Source organism: Protomyctophum bolini (genome assembly GCF_963924005.1).
Source record: "Protomyctophum bolini genome assembly, chromosome: 9".
In the NCBI taxonomy this organism is placed as follows: Eukaryota; Metazoa; Chordata; class Actinopteri; order Myctophiformes; family Myctophidae; genus Protomyctophum; species Protomyctophum bolini.
Window position 1 is genome coordinate 6,777,499 of NC_137870.1, and position 21,202 is coordinate 6,798,700.

At 43.6% G+C, this 21,202-nt stretch overlaps 1 protein-coding gene across 4 annotated transcripts in view; it reads right to left on the reverse strand.

The window, feature by feature from the left end:
• strn4 (striatin, calmodulin binding protein 4) overlaps positions 1-21,202 on the reverse strand; it is a 78,680-nt gene extending 57,478 nt beyond the window's left edge. For all 4 annotated transcript variants that reach the window (XR_013964668.1, XM_080773050.1, XM_080773049.1 and 1 more), the window contains exon 1: positions 20,760-21,202. Coding sequence is in view for 3 of the 4 variants with exons in the window: in XM_080773050.1 (XP_080629176.1) it covers positions 20,760-21,062 (303 nt within the window). In the remaining variant the exon portion in view is untranslated. The remainder of the gene's footprint in view (positions 1-20,759) is intronic.

Genomic DNA, 21,202 nt, shown 5'->3' on the forward strand with positions numbered 1-21,202 from the left:
ACGATAATTATCGTCCCGATAAATTGCGACCCGATATTAGCAATTATGACGTCATCCCGATAAATTCGATAACGTTATAATAGCGCCGATAATATACTTTATATGGGCTCGAAATTGCGATCATTTTGGACGCAAATGCGCCTGAAATTTTATCTGTGAGACATAAAAATATAGTTGGTAGCAACTATTACTTACTTACGCCTATAGCCCAACTTTGGGCATAGGCCACGAACAAGAGCTCTCCAGACATCACGGTCCTGGGCCATCTTCTCCAGCTGTCCCCATGTGTGGCCAGATCTCTTCACATCTGCATCCAGGTCACGGCGCCAGGTGTTTCGTGGTCTGCCTCTCTTCCTTTTCCCTTGTGGGTTCCAGAACAGGGCATATCGTGTGATGCTAGAGGCAGGCTTGCGAAGAGTGTGGCCGATCCATCGCCATCGCCTTTGGATGATTTCCTCCTCCACCGGGTGTTGATTTGTTCGCTGCCACAGTTCCCGGTTACTGATTTTATTTGGCCAGCGTATTCGGAGGATTCTTCTGAGGCAGGTGTTTATGAATGTCTGGATTCTTGACATGGTGTTTGAAGTTGTTCTCCAGGTTTCTGCTCCGTACAGCAGGACCGGCTTCACCATGGCATTAAAAATCCTGATCTTTGTGTTTGCGGGAAGATCTGAGGCTCCCCAGACATTCTTCAGCTGATGAAAAGCTGCTCTTGCCTTGCCAATCCTGACTTTTACGTCGGCATCTGTTCCGCCCTGCTTGTCGACAACACTGCCTAGATAGGTGAAGCTCTCCACCTCCTCTAGTGCTTCACCTTCTAGTATGATAGGGCTAACTGGGGTAACACTGTCTGTATTCATTTTGAGTACCTTGCTCTTTCCTCTGTGGATGGTGAGGCCAAGGCGTGTTGAGTTTGATGATACTATGTTGGTTTTCTCTTGCATTTGGTGGTGAGTGTGGGAAAGAAGGGCCAGGTCATCAGCAAAATCGATGTCGTCTAACTGTGTCCAAGGTGTCCACTGGATGCCATTTCTTTTCTGCGTTGTGGATGTCTTCATGACCCAGTCAATGGCCAGCAGGAACAGAAAAGGTGACAGTAAACAGCCTTGCCTCACTCCTGTCCTCACTTGGAAGGCATGGGTGAGTTGCTGCCCGTGTACCACCCTGCAGGTCAGCCCTTCGTAGGAGTTCCTGATAATGTTGGTGATCTTATCAGGTACCCCATAATGTCTCAGCAGTTTCCAGATGGTCTGTCTATCCACACTGTCGAACGCCTTCTCGTAATCAATAAAATTAACATAGAGAGGTGAGTTCCACTCCAAAGATTGTTCCAGAATGATCCGCAACGTTGCAATCTGGTCCGTGCAGGATCTATTCTTACGGAAACCAGCTTGATGGTCACGGAGGTGTGGATCTACAGCCTCTTTCATCCTGTTTAGAAGCACTCTGTTGAAGGTCTTCCCTGGTATAGACAGCAGTGTTATTCCCCTGTAGTTGGAACAGTTAGCTAGATCGCCTTTTTTCGGGAGCTTGATGAGGTAGCCCTCCTTCCACTCTGCTGGTACTTCTTCCTTTTCCCAAATGTCCCGAAATAGAGGGTAGAGCATTTCGACGCTGGTCTCAACATCAGCTTTCAGTGCTTCTGCTGGAATGTTGTCTGGCCCTGCAGCCTTCCCATTCCGCAGTTGTTTTATGGCCTTGTGGATCTCTTCCTTGGAAGGGACATCACAGGCAATCGGCAGGTCACTTTCCGCTGGCTGTATATCCACTGGATTAAGTGGAGCTGGTCTGTTCAACAGCTCCTCGAAATGTTCCGCCCATCTACGTTTCTGCCCTTCTGCATCAGGAATTTTATTTCCTTCCTTGTCCTTCACTGGCCTCTCAGGTTTGCTGAACTTTCCTGAAAGCTTCTTAATGGTGTCGTACAGAGTCTTCATGTTGCCATGTTGTGCCGCCTCCTCTGCCTCTGCTGCCAGTGACTCTATATAGCCCTTCTTATCTGCTCTTATGCTTCTCCTAACTGACCTATTTGCTTCAGAGTACTCTTCTTGGGCTTTAGCTTTCCCAGCCCGTGTGCGACTGCTGTTTTTAGCTGCCTTCTTCCTTTTCCTCTCCTCTATCCTTTCCAAGGTCTCTGCTGTCATCCATTCCTTGTGACTATGCTTCTTGTTGCCCAATACTTCCTGACATGTTGCTGTCACTGCTGTTTTAATGCTCTGCCATTTCTCTTCAATGGTCTCTTCCTCTCTCAGCTCTTGTAGAACCTGGAACTTGTTTGCGAGTGTGATCTTAAACCTTTCTCTCCCTGCTGTTTCTTTGAGAGGTATGGTGTTGTACCTCTGTCGTTTATTGGTTTCTCCTGTCCAATTTCTCTTCAGCTTTAGTTTTATGCGGGCGACCAGGAGATGGTGGTCTGAAGCAACGTCTGCTCCTCTTCTGACGCGCACATCTTGGAGAGATCTTCTGAACTTTTTCCCAATGCACACATGGTCAATTTGGTTTTCTGTCACCATGTCAGGTGATACCCAAGTTGCCTTGTGTATCCTTCTGTGATGGAAGAAACTCCCGCCGATAACTAGGTTGCTTGTGGCGCACAAATTGCTGAATCTCTCTCCATTTTCATTCATTACCCCTAGGCCTTGCTGTCCCATAATCTCTTCGTAACCTTGGTTGTTGCTGCCGATTTTTGCGTTGAAGTCGCCCATAGTGACGATGATATTTCGTCTTGGACGAGCCTGTATGATGGACAGCAGTCTGTGGTAGAACTCCTCCTTGATATCCTCATCGCTCTCATTTGTCGGGGCGTAACACTGGATGATGTCCATATTTATCCTCCTCTTTTCTGTACGGAAACATGCTGTGAGAATCCTTGGGCCATGTGCCTCCCATCCAATGAGGGCTCTCTGTGCAACCTTGGTCAGCATCAGGGCCACTCCTTGGCTATGGGGCGCGTTGTCTTCCTCGTGGCCCGAGAACAACAGCATCTCCCCTGTGGTTAACCTGTGTTGTCCTGAACCGGTCCACCTTGCCTCACTGATTCCCAAGAGTTCCAGATTGTACCTTCTCATCTCTGCTGCCACTTGTGCTGTTTTGCCAGTTTCGAACATGGTCCTGACATTCCATGTTCCGATATTTATGGTGTTCCTGGTAGAGATGATGGTTGTCGGCCCAGTAGCTTCCAGATGGGTCTGGCTTTCACTACTTGGTGTCATATATCCTCTAGCTGGAGGACCATCCTCTCCCAGGACTCTAGTTTCTTTTGATGCTCTTTTTCGTGTTTCTGTAACAGCTTTCTTTTGACAGGGTGGAGTAGTTAGCCCCACGCCCAACCCCCAACCTGGAGGACCAGGTGCTGCTTTTCGTCTGGCCTCTCCCCTGAGACCTGCCCGGCTTGGTTAAAACCTGCCGAGGGTATGAACCCCCTCCGGTATAGCCCTCAGAGTCACGGAGACACACAAGCTTTCCCACCACGACAAGGTAGCAACTATGGGACTACCAATCATTTCTGTGGTGCGCCCAAACGCTCCCCGAGTCGCCAATCTCTCCGGAGGAACGGCTGAGACGAGCGAGAGAGAGACGCTCCACTCTGTCTGTTGCAGTGTGTAGTTCCATAGCAGGCTAATAGCCCCGCCTGCTTCTCCTCTCTATCTCCCCTCTCTCATTTCACTCACTGACTCGCATTCATACGAACGGTGACAGCAGCTGACGAGCGCGTATTGGTGCTCGTTCATTCATCGCGCTGTTGAATGCGTGTCACTCGTTACCGGTTGTAGTTTATTAATTTGCTCCAGTTGTGTAGCATTGTGAAACGCGACGCGACCGTTTTGGTTGAGAAATGTAGAAGTAGTAGCTGTTTGGCTACATGATGCTACAGACCATGCTAATGACTTATATGCTAACAACAACGTCTATCACTGGAACTTGGATAGTGTTGTATTTGTGTTTACACACGCACACACACAGACAATAGTGGTTCTCAAAGTGGGATCCGGGGAGTCAGAGTTTACAAATGGAACGAAATTGACCCTTACAGGTCCATTTGGTTCCATTTGTACCCTCTCAGAGTTGACATTGATTTTACGATATAAATAAAAAATTATAAATTGAGGTCCCTTATGTAAATGGCATTAAATGGGGGGTCAGTAGCCTAATGCATGTCAAACTGGGTGTCCTTGAAATAAAAATGATGAGAATCACTGCTAGAGCCCTGGCATATATTTTCAAATGGGTGTCTGTGGGCTAACAATTTGGGGTCCTTGCTCCTTGACATGGAAAAGTTTTGAGGCCAACTGACCGGACACACACAGACATTCACAGACATTATATTGTTGTTTTTATTAATTTAAAAAAATTCACACCTGTGTGAAGTGAGGGGCACTCTTATCATCATACGTCATCTGGCCAATCACAATTTGCTCTGGGACTCCCAATTTATATTGTAAAATCAATGTTATTTTTACTCTGAGAGTATGCAACTGGAAATGTTCCATTTGTACACTCAGAGTTACAGACCCATAAGGGTCCATTTGGTTCCTAACTATATAATTTAGCTGGGGACCCCCTGGAACTCCCTCAGGTACCCCTGGGGCCGGGGGTCCCCGAACCCCACTTTGGGAACCACTGATATAGCCTACTATACTGTAATTGCTTAGGTCAAAGCTGTGTTACATGTACCGTTACTCACTAGTATGTATTTTTTATTCATGTCTATTTTTATTATCGGTTATCGTATCGGTATCGGTCTTGAGGAGCTGTAAATTATCGGTTATCGTATCGGTTTCAAAAAATCAATATCGTGCACCACTAATTTCACAGTTTAAAAAAATTATAAGGTTTTCTTCATTTCCTGAAATTTGTATACATGTTGGGAGTTGGTTGGTGGTTTCTCCCAGACAGCAGAGATATACAGACAGAGTGCTTGTTTTTGAGGGGCCTCCTATGTCCAGCTTTTAGTCAACACAAACATCGCAGGACGCAAAACTGTAGATCTGCTATTTTTCAACAGCTAAAAGTACAACATAATGCTTAACATTTTGGTGTTATGCTTTAGCTATTGAAAAATAGCAGATCTACAAGCTCATAGCGCGCCACCGAGTGGCGCGCTACGAGCTTGTAGGTCTGCTATTTTTGAAAAATCGAAGAGCGACTGACATAGAAGACATTTTTTTAGAATCTGATCTCAGGTCAGAAACACCAAAGGGGGTTCGCGAGGTTCTGAACAGGATAAAGAAGCCCAGAGAAGAGAGAACAGGGGCATGCCATGGACCATGGTCGCCCTCTTCTGGTCGGGGTGTGAGAGACAAACAAACGCCAGGAAGGAACCACAGTGAGTCCCGTTAAAATAAAGAAAGTAGGTTAATGAGGACGTATTAAACGGAACCCTCGCTCCAGATGAGCGTTTCATCTGGGTCTGAACTCTGTCAGTGGAAGGAGGAACAATGATTGGGCAGATGAACTCTGTCAGTGGAAGGAGGGACAATGATTGGGCAGGTCTGAACTCTGTCAGTGGAAGGAGGGACAATGATTGGGCAGATGAACTCTGGCAGTGGAAGGAGGGACAATGATTGGGCAGATGAACTCGGTCAGTGGAAGGAGGGACAATGATTGGGCAGATGAACGCCTCCTCCTCCTCCTCCATCATCTCTGCTCGTCTAACTCATTTAGACCTTGAGGTCGATTCTACAAAATGTCTTCTGAAAAACCCTGACGGTTTTCTTGAAAACCCCCATGTTTCTAATGTCAGTCGTTCTCAAACATTTTCATGTCAAGGACCCCCAAAACAAATGTATGTAATTGGCCGCCGACCCCCCCCCACCTGAAAATATGTTGTTCCAGGAGCAAAAGGTTCTTCTCGCCCGGAAGCAAAGATTTGAGTTAAAAACATTCTGCTCTGAAAGAATATACATACCGGTATTCAAAGATTTGCACTACATTTCCACGATTTAAAAAAAATATAGCAGACCTACAAGCTCATAGTGCGGCACTCGGTGCCGCGCTATGAGCTTGTAGATCTGCTATTTTTCAATAGCTAAAAGTATAACATAATGCTTAAAAACACCAAAAAGGGGTTCCCACTTCCCGCCCAGAATGGGCTAACTGTGTGTCCGTCTCCATGCCCTGCCAGCTCCCTCTGCCAAGCGGAGCTGGATGCTTCCACTCGGCTCATTTCACAGTCCATTTCCCCCCTGCATGCCTCTGTGTGTGCGTGCGTGCGTGGGCGCATGCGTGCGTGTGTGTGTGCACGTGGCTGTGCGCGTGCGTGTGTGCGTTTCCACTCCCATACTCGACATGCAGTCCCGTAAAAATTGGAGCAGCCTAAAAAGTGCCATCTCACGGGACAAGCACTCGGTCTACATGGGCACAGTCAATCATCCAGGACAGGACAGCGGAGCCCAAAAAGGTAGATCGTGATGTACCAGTAGATCACAAAGGCCGTGCAGGTACACCACATAAAATATATATCATTTTAAATACCGGTATATGTAAATATAATATATTATATATTTTGAGGGGAGCTAGCCCCTCCTATATACAGGTTTAATGTTTGTTTTTAGTTCAATGTTCGTTTTAAAAACTCCATTGACAATGAAGGGAAAATGTACGTCATCTTGTCGTCCCCAACACAAACATTAAATGCCATTAACAATAAAGATAATTTAATGTTTGTTTTGTCAACCATTTGTTTTACATCACCATTACATCACCTAATCAACATGAGTTAGGCCCTCATTTATCAACCGTGCGTACGCCAAAATATGGGTGCGCGCCGAAATTACCGACATTTTTGGCATTTACCATTTCCGCCAAAGCTTGAAATTGAACTTGTTCTTCTGTCGTAGAACAGCGGAGCAGCATTGTTTGACCAGCTGAGAGGCTGTCACAGGCATCTAAACATATGTTTTCGGGGGCACGGTGGCACAGTTGGTAGTGCTGTCGCCTCACAGCTAGAAGGTCCTGGGTTCGATTCCCGCTGGGGACGCTGTGGGCACTGGCGGCGTGTTCCCTCCTCCGCATCATCAGTGCCCATACCCGAGGCGGGGGTTGGCGATAGGGCCTTTCTGTGTGGAGTTTGTATGTTCTCCCCGTGTCCCCTAGGGTAGATACCCTCACAAAAACATGCCGTAATCCTGGTCTCTAAAACTACCTCCCTCTGGCCAGCCGGGGCGCCTGATGGAGGGGAAAGGAACTGGTCGGAATAACGTGTCCCTTCCACGCGCTACGTCCGGCCGGGGAAATTCCCCTCTGTCAGGTGAAAAGAAGCAGCTTGGACTCCTCATGCATAGAAGGAGACATGAGGTCAGTCCGCTGCCCCCCCAGGTTGGCAGAGGAAGTGTAGCGCCCAGGATTACATTAGATAATTGGCACTGGGTGATAAGAAAAACTGGGTTACAAAATCGTGGGATAAATTTAATTTAAAAAAAAAAATAAACATATGTTTTCACTCCTAAAATGTATAAAACTAACAACATATATTTTGTAAAGGCATGTCATATGAAATTGGTAGGATATTTCCAAGTGTGCAAGCTTATTAAAATCGCGCAATTAAAAACAATGCTTTAAGGTTAAGCCATTTAAATAGTGTTTTGCATGAGTTCCACTGACCCCCTCCTAACTTCCATGACTGGATCGAGAGGCATTTGCAGTGCTGCAGCTTTAGATTTTCTTTTCGCAGATAAGTAAGCCTTGGACCGAGTCTATGCAGCTATAGTCACGTCTACCAACCAACGGCAAGTGCAATCTACAACAGCCATGTCTTTCTCGCGTTACGTCTCGTCCTTTTAATTAAGGATAAACCCGGACGCGCTCGAATGCCAATTTATGTGACATGCCGACAGTGTCGAGGCAGCGCAAAGTGGGGACCGCTTCTTTTTTCTTTGTCAAATGGAAAATCACGGGGTGCCAACTTCACTTCCTGAACTTTAGGCTGCGCAGGGAGGCAATCTAATATACAGTGAGTGATGTCATAAACGTGCATGCAGGTCAGTGACAGAGACAGGCGGAACAGGAGCGGAGGAAAACGGCTGTGCCGCGCGTGTCCAAACTCATTCCAATGACGTCGTGAGCAATGTTATTTAATGAATGCTTCACATAATCACAGGTTCAGCTTTTCGTTCACTAATCTTGTTGTATATTAAATGAATAAACATTGTAATAATTGCATACAACTAACACACAGTGACAGTTGCTTGCAAGTTGCATGTGCGTGAGTGCGTCTGTGTGTGTGTGTGTATGAGAGAGGGGTGAGGCGGTCAGCAAAAGCAAGGAAGGCTTGACTTGATGCAACTATGGTTTCCAAGGTCGTACTGCAGTTGTTCATGTCGCAAAAACGAGGGCGAGGCTTGATTTCATAGGGCGTGCCAGATAGATTTCAGCCGTCACATTTATTAACGTCGGAACGAAATTGAGGAAGGATCGGCTGTTTGCGATCACTTTATAAAAGCCGTGACGACGTGGGTGTACTACGAAACCTACACTCGAATCTGTGGCAGGTTTTACACTCAATTGATAAATGAGGGCCTTAGACTTTAATATATTAGCGCCCCTCACTTCACACGGGTGTGATTTCAGTGTCAGCTCAAACCATTTTCCAATAGTGTTGCACACAGACGTCGGTTTTAAGTTATATACAAGAAAACCCTTCCAAGGGAAGGGCCTAGTGGACAAGAGATCCAGTATAAGTCATTTTACACTTTGTTATATAGGAAGGAACCAGTTCAGAGAGCTGAACTGGCTCCCAGTAGAATCAAAGGTTACAATGGCTAGACTTAACATGGTCCATAAAATTAAATACGGAGAGGTCCCAGAAGTTTTAAGAACATGTTTCAGGCAGGTAAACGAGGTACACAACCATTTCACCAGAGCCAGTATTGCAGATGTGGTGCTCCCTGCTTTTAAAAGTAAAGTGGGCAAAGGCTCATTCATTTATATAGGAGCCACACAGTGGAATAGCCTGGAATCCAGCGTTAAACTGACCTACAATTTGAGGACATTTAAACAGAAGACTAAAAAATGGCTACTGGAAAAGGTTCCCCTATAAAGGGTCATCTTAGAGGGATGGATAGGGATGTAATTGTTGTGTTGTGTATGTAATGTATATGTACGGTTATGTATTTGTGATGTATTTTAAAGTATTGTTCAGTGTGAGAGGACCCCAGTGGAAATAAGTCTTTGGACTTTACTGTGTAATCCTTGAATCGCTGATTATAATGTTGTATTATGATTGCTTTTCTAAATAAATCAAAAAAAAAAAAAAAAAAAAATTGTTTGCATGCTGAAAATAGCCGATCTACAAGCTCACAACACGTCGCGCTTTGTAGATCGGCTATTTTCAGCAAGTATAAAATCAGCCATTACGACGGCATCAAGGCCTTCCAAAACACATTTTAGTCGACTAAAATCTTATGATATTTAGTCAACAAAAAAAACTAGGCTAACGCTAAAACATTCCGGGTGACTAAAATGTGACTAAAGCTAAATGAAAGCCATTTCAAGAGACTATATACGACTAAAACTAAAACAGAAATTTGCTGACAAAAACAACACCGATTGCAAATGTATTTGCAAGTGCGTTTTGTCTCGTATGCAACACCATGGCCACTATTCCAAAGTGCCCTCAGGTACATGTTTCTGTGATCCATTCCACACACACACAGTCATGATGTAACCCACACTACATACAGTACAGTACAGTACATAGGCTACTGAAGGGCGGCAGAATAAGCTTAGCGATAGAAGCAAACTCACTCACTCACTCCTGCCAATCCTGCTTAATGCAGCACGGTTTAACACGCTAATCTAAGCATCCCGACGGAGGGAGAGAGAGAGATCCCCGTCAAAGTGGGCGTGTGACATGTCAATGATGTCTGATCCAACATGTGACATGTCAATGATGTCTGATCCAAAAGCTCTACTAATGTCTACCCTTAAACTGAGGTCATCTTTACTAATGTCTACCCTTAAACTGAGGTCATCTTTACTAATGTCTACCCTTAAACTGAGGTCATCTTTACTAATGTCTACCCTTAAACTGAGGTCATCTTTACTAATGTCTACCCTTAAACTGAGGTCATCTTTACTAATGTCAGTCTACCCTTAAACTGAGGTCATCTTTACTAATGTCAGTCTACCCTTAAACTGAGGTCAGCTTTACTAATGTCTACCCTTAAACTGAGGTCATCTTCTTTACTAATGTCTACCCTTAAACTGAGGTCATCTTTACTAATGTCTACCCTTAAACTGAGGTCATCTTTACTAATGTCTACCCTTAATTGAGGTCATCTTCTTTACTAATGTCTACCCTTAAACTGAGGTCATCTTTACTAATGTCAGTCTACCCTTAAACTGAGGTCAGCTTTACTAATGTCTACCCTTAAACTGAGGTCATCTTTACTAATGTCAGTCTACCCTTAAACTGAGGTCATCTTTACTAATGTCTACCCTTAAACTGAGGTCATCTTTACTAATGTCAGTCTACCCTTAAACTGAGGTCAGCTTTACTAATGTCTACCCTTAAACTGAGGTCAGCTTTACTAATGTCAGTCTACCCTTAAACTGAGGTCATCTTTACTAATGTCAGTCTACCCTTAAACTGAGGTCATCTTTACTAATGTCAGTCTACCCTTAAACTGAGGTCAGCTTTACTAATGTCAGTCTACCCTTAAACTGAGGTCATCTTTCCTAATGTCAGTCTACCCTTAAACTAGGGATGCACCGAAAATTCGGCCACCGAAAATATTCGGCCGAAAATGCCTAAAAATGTATTTTCGGCCTATTCGGTTTCGGCTCAAATAAGCCGAAAAATATCACCGAATAGTAGTAGTGGTCCTAAAGTTGTGAATCGAACTAAACAGCGAGGAAAACACACATGTACAACTTACAAGCCCAACGCGCTGTGCATTGCGATGGGTAGATAGCTTGTAGATCTGCTACTTTCAGCGCAGGAAGGGCGCATGCTTATGACGCTCTTTAACTATGCATCATTCAGCAGCCCCCAGCCAGCGACACAACACACGAGCAGCAGTCACGGAACGCACAGGCAGATCCGACACAACTGTGCTTTCATCCACGATTCCATAGCCTTCTAAATCTTATTTCCCATCCACGGGCAAAAGCAACGTGATAATAGCAGCTTCCACCCGATCTGTGGTGGTGTTCTGTTGACAAGGGAAGCTAGTAGCTAGCATGGGAGCTAACGTTAGTTTTAACACTATGTACTTTACATCCGTTCCCCAACCCTCGTCCCCTCACACTCGCTGCTGCGTTTACACGGGCAGACACAAAGACGAATGGGAATATCATTTGGAGCTTTAACAATGAATGATAGACTGTATCGTTGTCCACAGCAAGCAGACCTGTCAAAACGATACACTTCCCAAAACTCAGAGACATGCCACCACCTATAAATTCAAACCCACCTCTGGAATATTGCTATCTCATTCCACTTTAATTTATTTTATTCCATAGTCTTAGTTTTTCTCTAATAAAGTTGTTTTTATTTGTTTTCTAAAGTTCTCTTTGAAAAGTGTATTTAAGTACTCAGAGAAGCTTAATATAAATAATATTATTATCACTATTATTATTATTACTACTTGTTTTTATTGCCTATGCTTATGTAGAAAAAAAAGCTCACTGCTCAGGTCAAATAGGCCTATTGATATGCGATTAAAATGTGATTAATTGAGATTAATTAATCACAAAGCCTCCAATTATTTAGATGCTTTTTAATGGACCCATAAGTGTTTATTATTTAAGTTAGGTTTTGCCATAATCATGTCTTTTGCCATAATCAGGTAGCTTTACAACAAAGATGTATTCGGCTATTCGGTATTCGGTTTTCGGCCAACTGTTTCCTATATTCGGTATTCGGTTTCGGCCAAGAATTTCCCTTTCGGTGCATCCCTACCTTAAACTGAGGTCATCTTTACTAATGTCAGTCTACCCTTAAACTGAGGTCATCTTTACTAATGTCTACCCTTAAACTGAGGTCATCTTTACTAATGTCAGTCTACCCTTAAACTGAGGTCATCTTTACTAATTTCTACCCTTAAACTGAGGTCATCTTTACTAATGTCAGTCTACCCTTAAACTGAGGTCAGCTTTACTAATGTCTACCCTTAAACTGAGGTCATCTTTACTAATGTCTACCCTTAAACTGAGGTCAGCTTTACTAATGTCTACCCTTAAACTGAGGTCATCTTTACTAATGTCAGTCTACCCTTAAACTGAGGTCAGCTTTACTAATGTCAGTCTACCCTTAAACTGAGGTCAGCTTTACTAATGTCAGTCTACCCTTAAATTGAGGTCATCTTTACTAATGTCTACCCTTAAACTGAGGTCATCTTTACTAATGTCTACCCTTAAACTGAGGTAATCTTTACTAATGTCAGTCTACCCTTAAACTGAGGTCATCTTTACTAATGTCTACCCTTAAACTGAGGTCATCTTTACTAATGTCAGTCTACCCTTAAACTGAGGTCATCTTTACTAATGTCAGTCTACCCTTAAACTGAGGTCATCTTTACTAATGTCAGTCTACCCTTAAACTGAGGTGAGCTTTACTAATGTCTACCCTTAATTGAGGTCATCTTCTTTACTAATGTCTACCCTTAAACTGAGGTCATCTTTACTAATGTCAGTCTACCCTTAAACTGAGGTCAGCTTTACTAATGTCTACCCTTAATTGAGGTCATCTTCTTTACTAATGTCTACCCTTAAACTGAGGTCATCTTTACTAATGTCTACCCTTAAACTGAGGTCATCTTTACTAATGTCAGTCTACCCTTAAACTGAGGTCATCTTTACTAATGTCTACCCTTAATTGAGGTCATCTTCTTTACTAATGTCTACACTTAAACTGAGGTCATCTTTACTAATGTCTACCCTTAAACTGAGGTCATCTTCTTTACTAATGTCTACCCTTAAACTGAGGTCATCTTTACTAATGTCTACCCTTAAACTGAGGTCATCTTCTTTACTAATGTCTACCCTTAAACTGAGGTCATCTTTACTAATGTCTACCCTTAAACTGAGGTCATCTTTACTAATGTCTACCCTTAAACTGAGGTCATCTTTAATAATGTCTACCCTTAAACTGAGGTCATCTTTACTAATGTCTACCCTTAAACTGAGGTCAGCTTTACTAAAGTCTACCCTTAAACTGAGGTCATCTTTACTAATGTCAGTCTACCCTTAAACTGAGGTCATCTTTACTAATGTCTACCCTTAAACTGAGGTCATCTTTACTAATGTCTACCCTTAAACTGAGGTCATCTTTACTAATGTCTACCCTTAAACTGAGGTCATCTTTACTAATGTCAGTCTACCCTTAAACTGAGGTCAGCTTTACTAATGTCTACCCTTAATTGAGGTCATCTTCTTTACTAATGTCTACCCTTAAACTGAGGTCATCTTTACTAATGTCTACCCTTAAACTGAGGTCATCTTTACTAATGTCAGTCTACCCTTAAACTGAGGTCAGCTTTACTAATGTCAGTCTACCCTTAAACTGAGGTCATCTTTACTAATGTCTACCCTTAAACTGAGGTCATCTTCTTTACTAATGTCTACCCTTAAACTGAGGTCATCTTCTTTACTAATGTCTACCCTTAAACTGAGGTCATCTTTACTAATGTCTACCCTTAAACTGAGGTCATCTTCTTTACTAATGTCTACCCTTAAACTGAGGTCATCTTTACTAATGTCAGTCTACCCTTAAACTGAGGTCATCTTTACTAATGTCTACCCTTAAACTGAGGTCATCTTTACTAATGTCTACCCTTAAACTGAGGTCATCTTTACTAATGTCAGTCTACCCTTAAACTGAGGTCATCTTTACTAATGTCAGTCTACCCTTAAACTGAGGTCATCTTTACTAATGTCTACCCTTAAACTGAGGTCATCTTTACTAATGTCTACCCTTAAACTGAGGTCATCTTTACTAATGTCTACCCTTAAACTGAAGTCATCTTCTTTACTAATGAGTGAGGTCATCTTGAATGACAAGCATCCTAAAAGCAAAACATGAACAACACAACACACAAGTTGTGGCTTTTAAAGACAGCCTGGAGATGTAATAATGGTCGTTCACTCACTACTAGGAACATGTTTCTCACAGATTAAACTACCTACCCTACTAGGAACATGTTTCTCACAGATTAAACTACCTACCCTACTAGGAACATGTTTCTCACAGATTAAACTACCTACCCACCTACGGGAATTGCAAATAAGGCCAATAAAGAACCACAACGGTGTTATTCAGTACGAGCACAAAGAAAGAAAAGGCTTTTAACCCATTTAGGCCCGACGTTGAAATTAAAGAAATGTCTTCAAAATCCTGACAGTTTTCTGAAAGGTTTTCTGTATCAGTGCGTGGTTTAAAAACAAAGCAGGTGGCTTGCGCACATCCAGTTCCTGGCTGGTGCTGGACTAAAGTAGATACATATACAGTGAAGAAAGTAGTCTGCACACAGGCTTTGCTCCAGTAGTGTTTTGTTTTATTTAAAAACACCATTAGTTAAGATAGATAAAGTGGTTCTCAATATTTCATGTCAAGGACCCCAAATATTGTGTAATATGCCTCCGACCCCCATCTGAAAATATGCTGTTCCAGGGACCTCCCCCCAGAAGCAAATATTTGAGTTAAAAATAAAATGTTCACTCTGTAACAAATAATATATATTCAAAGATTTGAGGCACATTGCCACGATTTTTCTAAAATAGCAGACCTACAAGCTCATAGCGCGGCACTCAGTGCCGCGCTATGAGCTTGTAGATCTGCTATTTTTCCAATAGCTAATTTATAACCAAAAGGGGTTCCCGCCCAGAATGGGTTTATAAGGAAGATGAAATAAAGTACGCTTATGTCACTTTAATAAGAATATATATAAAATATGTGAAGAGAAGGGGCTGCTCGGGGCCAAGTATATGACACTGGCGTAGATTCAAAGACAGAGCGGGGATGGTGGAATGTATATCTATCTTGCTTGACAGTGGGACAAGCTACAACTTGCTTTATCACTCACTCATTCCCCACCACACACACACACACACACACACACACACACACACACACACGACATTGTCACGCTGCCTTCCGTGTTCCTTGAGAGACAAGTTCCCACCAGCCCTTTTCCTACTCTGACACCCAATAATATCACAACTCTGACATGGCTTTTCTTGGCTTCAGTTCATTGGTCAAACAAGACACACAACATCACACACACACACACACACACACACACACACACAGGCGTGCGTACTACATACCCGCTTGCACACGCAACAGCGAGCACACACACACACACACACACGCAACGCAAGCGCAGAAAATGAGCATAGCAGGTCAAATAAGTAATGGCTTTGTCAGATATGTTGAGGCATGACTGACTGACTGACTGACTGTGTGTGGTTCTGTTTGTAGTTGTACCAACATCCCGCCCCATGTTGTGTAAGTGCCCTCCATCCTCAACCTCAACCATTCCATCAGGGATCACAACAACAATATGAAGGGAGAGGACAAGAGAGAGTATAAGGGCCGATTCATACTCCGCTGTTAACGCTGTTTCGGCGCTGTAGTGCCGAAATTATTTCGGCTCGTCAGAGATTTTCAGTAGCACCGAAGACTAAGAGACGACTTTAGGACAGCACCAGCCCAGCCTGCCAAAAACAACACTGGACCAATGCCATATCACACTATTATGAAAAGTTATTCAATAGAATAATCTGTAATAAAATGTATAGTTGCAGTCATACAGTACATTGGTCCACATACAGCAGCCTAGTGCCTACCAATGATAACCTTTCAGAGACACATTTAGCCCATTCCACCAGAACAGAACCTCTCTCTCTCTCTCTCTCTCTCTCTCTCTCTCTCTTATCAGAACAGGGTCAAGGGCGGCTTTCCTTCCCTCCACATCTCTTCTTCATCCTTTCATCTCTCCATCGCCCAGGAGAGAATCCATGAGCCAGCAAGTAGAGCACGCAACTTTTCTGGGACAGCATTTTTTTTTTGGAATCCAAGTGCGTATTAGTTAGAGAGAGAGAGAGAGAGAGAGACTGCCTGTGTAGAGGCTACCTGTATGTTTGGATGAACCTCTACTACTGTATGTCAATAGACATGAGAAGCATATCCATAGTTAGTAGTGCTACGTATGATGCTAAACACAGACCTTTTCAAAGCTTTGCATAGTTGGATGAAAAGAAAACAGGGTCTAAGTCACACACACACACACACACACACACACACACACAATACCGTAAACTCCTCAGTGTTAACCCATTCTGAACGGGAACCCATTTTGGTGTTGGCATCATGTTATGCTTTAGCTATTGAAAAATAGCAGATCTACAAGCTCATAGCGCGCCACCGAGTGGCGCGATACGAGCTTGTAGGTCTGCTATTTTTTTTAAATCGAAGAACGACTGACATTTTTAGAATCTGATCTCAGGTCAGAATGGGTTAATCAGACCAGCGTGTTGTCCAGTGGAAACCTCGTATGAATCTGATCTCAGGTCAGAATGGGTTAATGGACTCATACAGTATACGCTTATGAGGGCTATAGGGTTTGTGTGGGCAAGCATCCTGTACTGTAACGGTACAGTATAGATGAGGATGTAATTAGAGTTGTTACGATACCGATACTGGTATGGGTTACTCGGGTCGATACCACCCTCAGGTACTCCTACTCGGAACCGGCCACCCCGCGATACTTTGACCCAAGTACCAAAACATCCAATTGACACGATAGGCTGAACGAATGCAACAGGAGACAGTCTGACCACAACTCTGCAGCGAATCACCCAAAACAGCCCATCTACAAACATACATGACAACTGACACGTGTGTAGATCGTAGATCCATCTGCATCTATGAGCACTACATTTCTAAAACTATGACACCTTTCAAAGATTCCTTTTCAGGCAAACATGTCCACCGTAAGATGAACCTAAGTAGGCTAGAATGGGGTTGCTAGGTTTAAGTATGTAGGACTTAGTAACATGACAAAGTTTGTGCTATTGCCATAGGGAAAGGGGGTAAAATAAGTGGTTACTCAACAAAAAATAAAGTACTCATAATATCGGTACTCCGTATCGGCAAGTACTTAAAATGAAGTACTTGTACTCTGAAAACAATGGTACGGGGACAACTCCAGATGTCATATCGTACATCGCTCATACAGGACTATTAATTATTAGTACCCAGAGGCCCGCTTGGCCACACTCAACAGGAAGTGATGTCATCTGGGTCAACAGTATTCTATGCTACGATACCACTGATGTCACTAATGGTCATCTAAATGCGTCTCAATAAAAACATGTTTTCCTTTTAACCACAAGAACCCCCGGCGTGTCGCTATTCTGGATGGAGAATATCAGGTGTTCCACCTGGTACAAGTTTAGCATTAACCCATTTTTTTTACGTTTTTAACTCAAATGTTTGCTTCTGGGGGGGGGGGGGGTCCCTGGAATGGAACAACATATTTTCAGATGAGGGGAGTTGCACCACTCAGTTCACACAGGTGTGATTTTTTTTATTCAAGAGAAGGAGACCAATGTCTGTCTTCTAACGTGGTTCTATCATCATAAAGGTGAGTGTCACAACAAAAGCATTTGTCTAGCACATAATATATAAAAATCACACCTGTGTGAAGTGAGGGGCGCTCTTATCATTATACATCATCATACATCATCTCATGAACAACTGAATTAATGTGATTGGTTTGCCGATTTGCTCGTCTATACATGTGCCGTAACTCTTCCCTTCATTGTCAATGGCATTTCATGTTTGTGTTGACACAAATTTAAGGCACATATGACCTAATTTCTCCTTTCAATGTCAAATGGTAAATATGAGACATGTGGGGACAAAATCTATATATAGGAGGGGCTAGTGGCCCCCTCAAAAAAGGACTCCTCAGACTCTGAGGAGTCAGCATATAATATATCGAACAGGATTAGCATAAAAAACAAACATTTCTTAAACCAGTGGTTCCCAAGGTCCGAGTTCCAGGGGGTACCTGGCTAATTGATATAGTTTGGTGTCAATTTGGGGGTCCTTGACATGAAAAGGTTTGGGAACCACTGTCTTAAACGACCTCAAAGTTGGCTGTGCAGCCAGTGTGCACTGCGGTATACTGTCTGGGGTAGTGGGGTTTTGTGTGTGCGTGTGTGTGAGACTGCGTGCGTAAGACTGGCCCTCTGGCCACCTGTCATTCTTGCTGTTGTCCCACCTGACCTACAGAGGGGTGTGGCTTCCATGCCTAGCCTGTCACTGGAGACATTTGACCACAGGTGTTAGTTTTTAACAACCTGATCTACACACCAGTAATAAAAAAAAGAGGAAAAGAAATGCCACATGCACTATAGGGCAATTCAATTGCACGCACTGTAGGCGCATCATATATGCTCCGTCACACTGTACTGTACACTCAGTACAGTGCAACATAACTGCGATGTGACCTACATTCCTATAAAAACACATACAACTATACACAGAATACAACAGTGACAGGCCAAGAGAATGATCTGAGAAGAAGAGAGTACTGCCGAAGCAGACAACAACCCACAACAACATTTGTCCATGATATAAAATGAAGAAATGCCGGCACTCATGTCTTTTTTTTTCACATGATGTATTTACCTCTGACGAGCAGACAACGCACGCGTTTTGGCCTATAGCATAGCAGGCCTTCCTCAGCGTTGTCACAGCGAACGCTGAGGAGGGCCGACCAGGCCGAAACGCGTACCGTAATCATGTGAAAAGGACATATATAACGAGTGCTGGCATGTCTTCAATTCTATCAAGAGAAGAATGATCTCCCATTAGTGTGAAAGCCAATTTTGACCAAAGGTCACCCAATTCAAAAGGGGCACGCCGGCCGCACCCAATCAGCAAAAAGCAGCAGCGTCAGCAACATGTTTTGATTCTCTCTGTGATTGACTGACCTCCTGATCTAAAGGACAAACGGAACAAACAAACACCCACCAACACACATGCTTTTTAAACAATATGTGCTGTATTGTGGATTTGTGGCGCACGCGTGTTCAGTTTATGTAGGAGCAAAGCATCAATATTTTCATTAGAAGGTTCCAATCCAGTGTATTCTAACAAATTAAACCCTAAGAATAGATTATGCATAATGTTCTAACTATAGGCTCTTTAGGAGTATTGCATGCATGCATGTTGCATGCATATTTAATGCCCATTGCCTAAAGCTACATGCAAGCTATAAACAGAGTGGTCATAGCGAGTGTGTGAACTGTGAACCCAGGCAGCATGCATATTATATTAGCAACATGGGACTGTGTGTGCTGGTGCGTTGTGTGTCAACAGTATATCTGACAGTATGCCCAGTTGTTACGTCAACATGGCTGCACAATGCATTTCTCTTCATTTTAATAGGACATGGTGACTGATAATTCGCTCGCACACACACACACACACACAGCTTCCAACATCCCGCTCGTCCACATCGTGTATAAAAGCAGTGCGCTTGTACAGCACAGTCACTTTGTTATTGTGCATCCATATTTTATCACGCTTCTATATATAACTACCGTACATGGCTTCGAGTTGAAGGCAGAGGAACGAGGCACAGAGTCAATCAGCCAGTGATGATATGATTCTTTAGAGATAATGCAACGTTACGGAAATCCAAAAGATAATATTATTGCAGTAAAGCCAACTGTGGTTACCAGAGAGACAGAGGGTTGAGGTAATTGGAATAATTAATAAAAAAAATAAAAAAGCACACACACACACTTATGAGAGAGGGAATTGTGTCTGTGTGCAACGCATAACCTTTGTTTATCCAAGGAAGGTGTGATTATCATGCCTTGCTTTTCTCTTGCAACGCCCTGCACACACCTGCTGGGAGTCACCTAACTGTATAGCAAAACTACAGTCTCTCCGGTCTTAGTAGCAGCTCTACTTGAGCCGTTGGTTACTGAATGCCTTGCTCAGAGGCAGGTAATCACTGTTTTGAAAGCAGAGTGCATCACTCATTCAGTCTGCACAGATTGAGGAATTTGAGCCTAATGCTCTTGTCTTGTGGCGAACAACCCAGCCTCAGTCTCCCGCTGCGTTATTTGGCTACAACCCCGTGTGTGGTATGGGTACACAATACATCATTATGTTAGTTGTAGTGTGTAGAAATTATGTTTCGGTACTAACTTATATTCATAATTATCGTAACGGACGAGTGACGACTAGCTAGGATATCTCAGATTCATGCTCGGCTCTTAAAGGCCAAGGACAGGATGACTCAAAAATAAACAACTGATTCTTGACTCTTCCATCATCAGTGTGAAAAGCTGTATCAACTGAAGCATTCGTTCACTGGTCCAGGTGTGATTTGGTTCTCACATTGACAACAGAACAGACCTCAGCACACACCGACTGACTTAACAGAGACTTCAATGTTGTCCCAGTGGGCTTCAACAATCTTAAAATGATCTTTACACATTGGACAAACCATGCGATCTCAACTTCTCACATTGGTCAAAAATAATAAATCTGGTAACACAGCTAAATCAAATCATGTATATGTGTTATTATATGTACGTGTTTGATAGATATAACCTTGTCATAGAAGGCTATCTGTACAACTACAAATGTTAGCTACCTAGCATCATGATGTAGGGAGCAAACCTTGCAGGAAGATTCACTTGGTTTCATGGTTTATGGGATAAATGAACATCATTTTATTCTCCTGCGTGTTGCAGCGTAAAACGGGGACAAATTGACTTAAAAATCTTACCCTGAGCTCGTCTCTCTCGGCCTCCCAGCGGTATTTCTCGGCCTGGAAACGTCCCCACTCGTACTGGATGAAGTGCAGGATCCCGGGCAGCGACAGGCCCGCGTCCCCGTCCTGAGGTTCCCGAGGCAGCGACGATCCGGCAGACATGGCCCCGGCAGCCGCGGCCGCGGCCGTAGCCGCCTGACCGAGCGCCGCTTTCGGCCCGTTGGGGTTGCTGCTGCGCCCCATGCCGCCGCCACCGTTACCTCCTCCAGAGTTCTGGTTCGGTCCGCCGGCCGCCCCGCACGATCTGTCCGCCTCCATTTTGCCGTTCGAGCTGTGTCGGCCCAGGACAAGGAGGTGGAAGCAAGGCAGAGAGAATAATAACAACAAACAACGACGTCCCCGTCCGTCTGCCTGCCTTCAGAGCCAGCCAGCAGCACTTCCTTCCTTCCTTCCACTCT